Below are 2154 nucleotides of genomic sequence, written 5' to 3' on the forward strand. Positions count from 1 at the left end.
TGCAAGTTCCTCCAGGAAGAGGCTGACCTCCCACCGCCAGGACCCTGCATTGCCGCTGCCTCCCCTGTCCTCCAGCACACCCTTGGGCTGTCCCACGCAGGTTAACACTTGTCTCCTGGCCCTGCTTTCTGCCTCCAAGTTCTCTCTCCTGGACAGCTGTAAGAACCTATTTGCCCAGCAGACACTTTCCTGTTTGTTTATCATAATCATAATTTCCCAATCCTCAATCAAGACATCTCACATAAGACTTTAGGGTCGCTTTTGGGTATAGGGGCAATGTGTATGGTAAAATACTACAGATTGAAATAAGTAGAGGAATTATGATGATTCAAAATAACGCGAGTAATTCTGGAGGGAATAAGTCAAAATATTTTATGCTGAGACTGTCTTAGAAAATCCAAGACATGTTGTCACTGTGTATATGTTCTTATACCTCCAGCTAGGCACTCATTAGACACGTGAATCTCCCTTGTCTTTGATGTTGACTCCCTCTCACATTCCTCTCATCCTCAATCAACACATTACATGGTTTTTCCATGAATCAATCTTTATTGGTGTTTGCAGCAATTGAATTATTGGCACAAGGCACAATGGGCTTCAAAGCAAATGATAGACAGAAAATACCATTGTACAGGTGGAAAGGCTCTTCAGGCAGTGTCTCAGAGCAACTGTGACCCTCACGAAGACCCTGCAGCTAGGACCCAGCCTAGCTGAGACAGGCTCTGAGAACCTGAGAGTGACCAAGCCATACCCCAGGGGATCTGAAGGGGTCCCAGAGTTCTTTCAAAGACAAGCATTTCTAGCTTCCTTGGGAGCTCTTCCAGCCTTCGAGTCTTTGTCATCAATAGCAGCTTGATGACCATGAGGACCCTGTCCCTCTAAGACAGCCTGATCTCCCTCACCTGTGCCTGTTCAGTGGAAGCCTCCCCAGCCAGGGGCAAATTAAGGCCCCTGCAGAGGGAGGAAGAGAGGAGGGAAGAGCAAGAGTTGATAAGCGGATTGGCCAAGCCCAGTGATCCCCCTGAGGATATGCGCCCCCCGCCCACCACAGTGGTGGGCCTTCCCACCAATATTTAGGAGGTTAGAGAAAAGGGGGCTTCTCAGTGGGAGAACTCCTGCCGCCCTTCTTCTGAGGAGGGGTCCTCCTCTATGAGCTCCAGGTCAAACTCATCTTCCAGGGACCCTCCCACAGGCAGAAGGCGGAACTTCTTCCCTTTCAGGGTGCATGTGCGGTGCTCAAAGTCCAGGACAGCGTTGTGGTCCTGGAGCACATCAGTGCCAATGATGGCTTCCTCGGCACTTGCATTGGCCACTAGGAACTGTGCCTTCAGCTTCAGCTTGCCTAGGGACACTGCTGTATCCCAGACACCCAGGATCTTCATTTCAGCACCATTGGCCACCTTTACCACGTTCTCAAAGGGCCGCAGAGTGTCCAGATCGCCATCGGTGACCTCCTCCCACAAGTTTGGGTGGACCACAGAGACCTGGGCCCCAGAGTCCACCAGGAACCTCACGGGCACTTTACCAATCTTCCCCTTGAGATAGTAGCCCTTACCCATGCTGTTGGCAAAGACGATCTCTTTGGGCAGGTGGCTGGGGGCAGCCCCAGGGACCCCAAAGGCCTTCAGGAGGGTCTCTTTCACAGTCCCGTAGTCTCCCTGGTCCTGGGGACTGAGCCCATTGTAGATATCCAGCGCCTCTCCTCTGAGGGACTCTTTCAGGAACCTTAGCTTGGTGATATGGTCCCAATGGTTGAGGTCATTGATGACTTCAAAGCGGTGCAGCCAGAGGTTTGGGACGACATTGGCCCCATCAAAAGGCTCCGGGACAAAGGCATGCTGCCGGCGGCCTTCCTCACTCCTGGCTCTGCTCCCAGCCATCCTGCTGCTCTCCCCTGGAACTTCAGCAGCAACCCACGCCAAGAAGAGAAACCCACAGAGCAGTGTCGGCGCAATCACGCTGGAAAACGGGGCCTCTGGAAGCAGAGCGGGGATGACTTGCCCAGCCTTGGGCAAGCAGGAGGGAGCAGGTGCCGTTGGCTGACTGACTGCTGGGGCAGAGGCAGGCAGTGCTGTGGCCTGCTCACTCTGCAGAGCCTTTTTGATTCCTAGGCTGGCCCCCGGGCTCCCCATTCTTCTTTGTTCTGGAAGCTCC

At 53.3% G+C, this 2154-nt stretch overlaps 1 protein-coding gene across 1 annotated transcript; it reads right to left on the reverse strand.

Annotated features, from left to right (window-relative positions):
• Positions 1-529: 529 nt before the first annotated feature.
• Positions 530-2148, reverse strand: ASPRV1 (aspartic peptidase, retroviral-like 1). The gene has a single exon (XM_011985022.1). It carries the CDS (start codon positions 2130-2132, stop codon positions 1101-1103), a length of 1032 nt encoding a protein of 343 aa, XP_011840412.1. The 5' UTR covers positions 2133-2148; the 3' UTR covers positions 530-1100.
• Between the last annotated feature and the right edge of the window lie 6 nt (positions 2149-2154).

The sequence above is a fragment of the Mandrillus leucophaeus genome, unplaced genomic scaffold (genome assembly GCF_000951045.1).
Source record: "Mandrillus leucophaeus isolate KB7577 unplaced genomic scaffold, Mleu.le_1.0 Scaffold279, whole genome shotgun sequence".
Classification (NCBI taxonomy): domain Eukaryota; kingdom Metazoa; phylum Chordata; class Mammalia; order Primates; family Cercopithecidae; genus Mandrillus; species Mandrillus leucophaeus.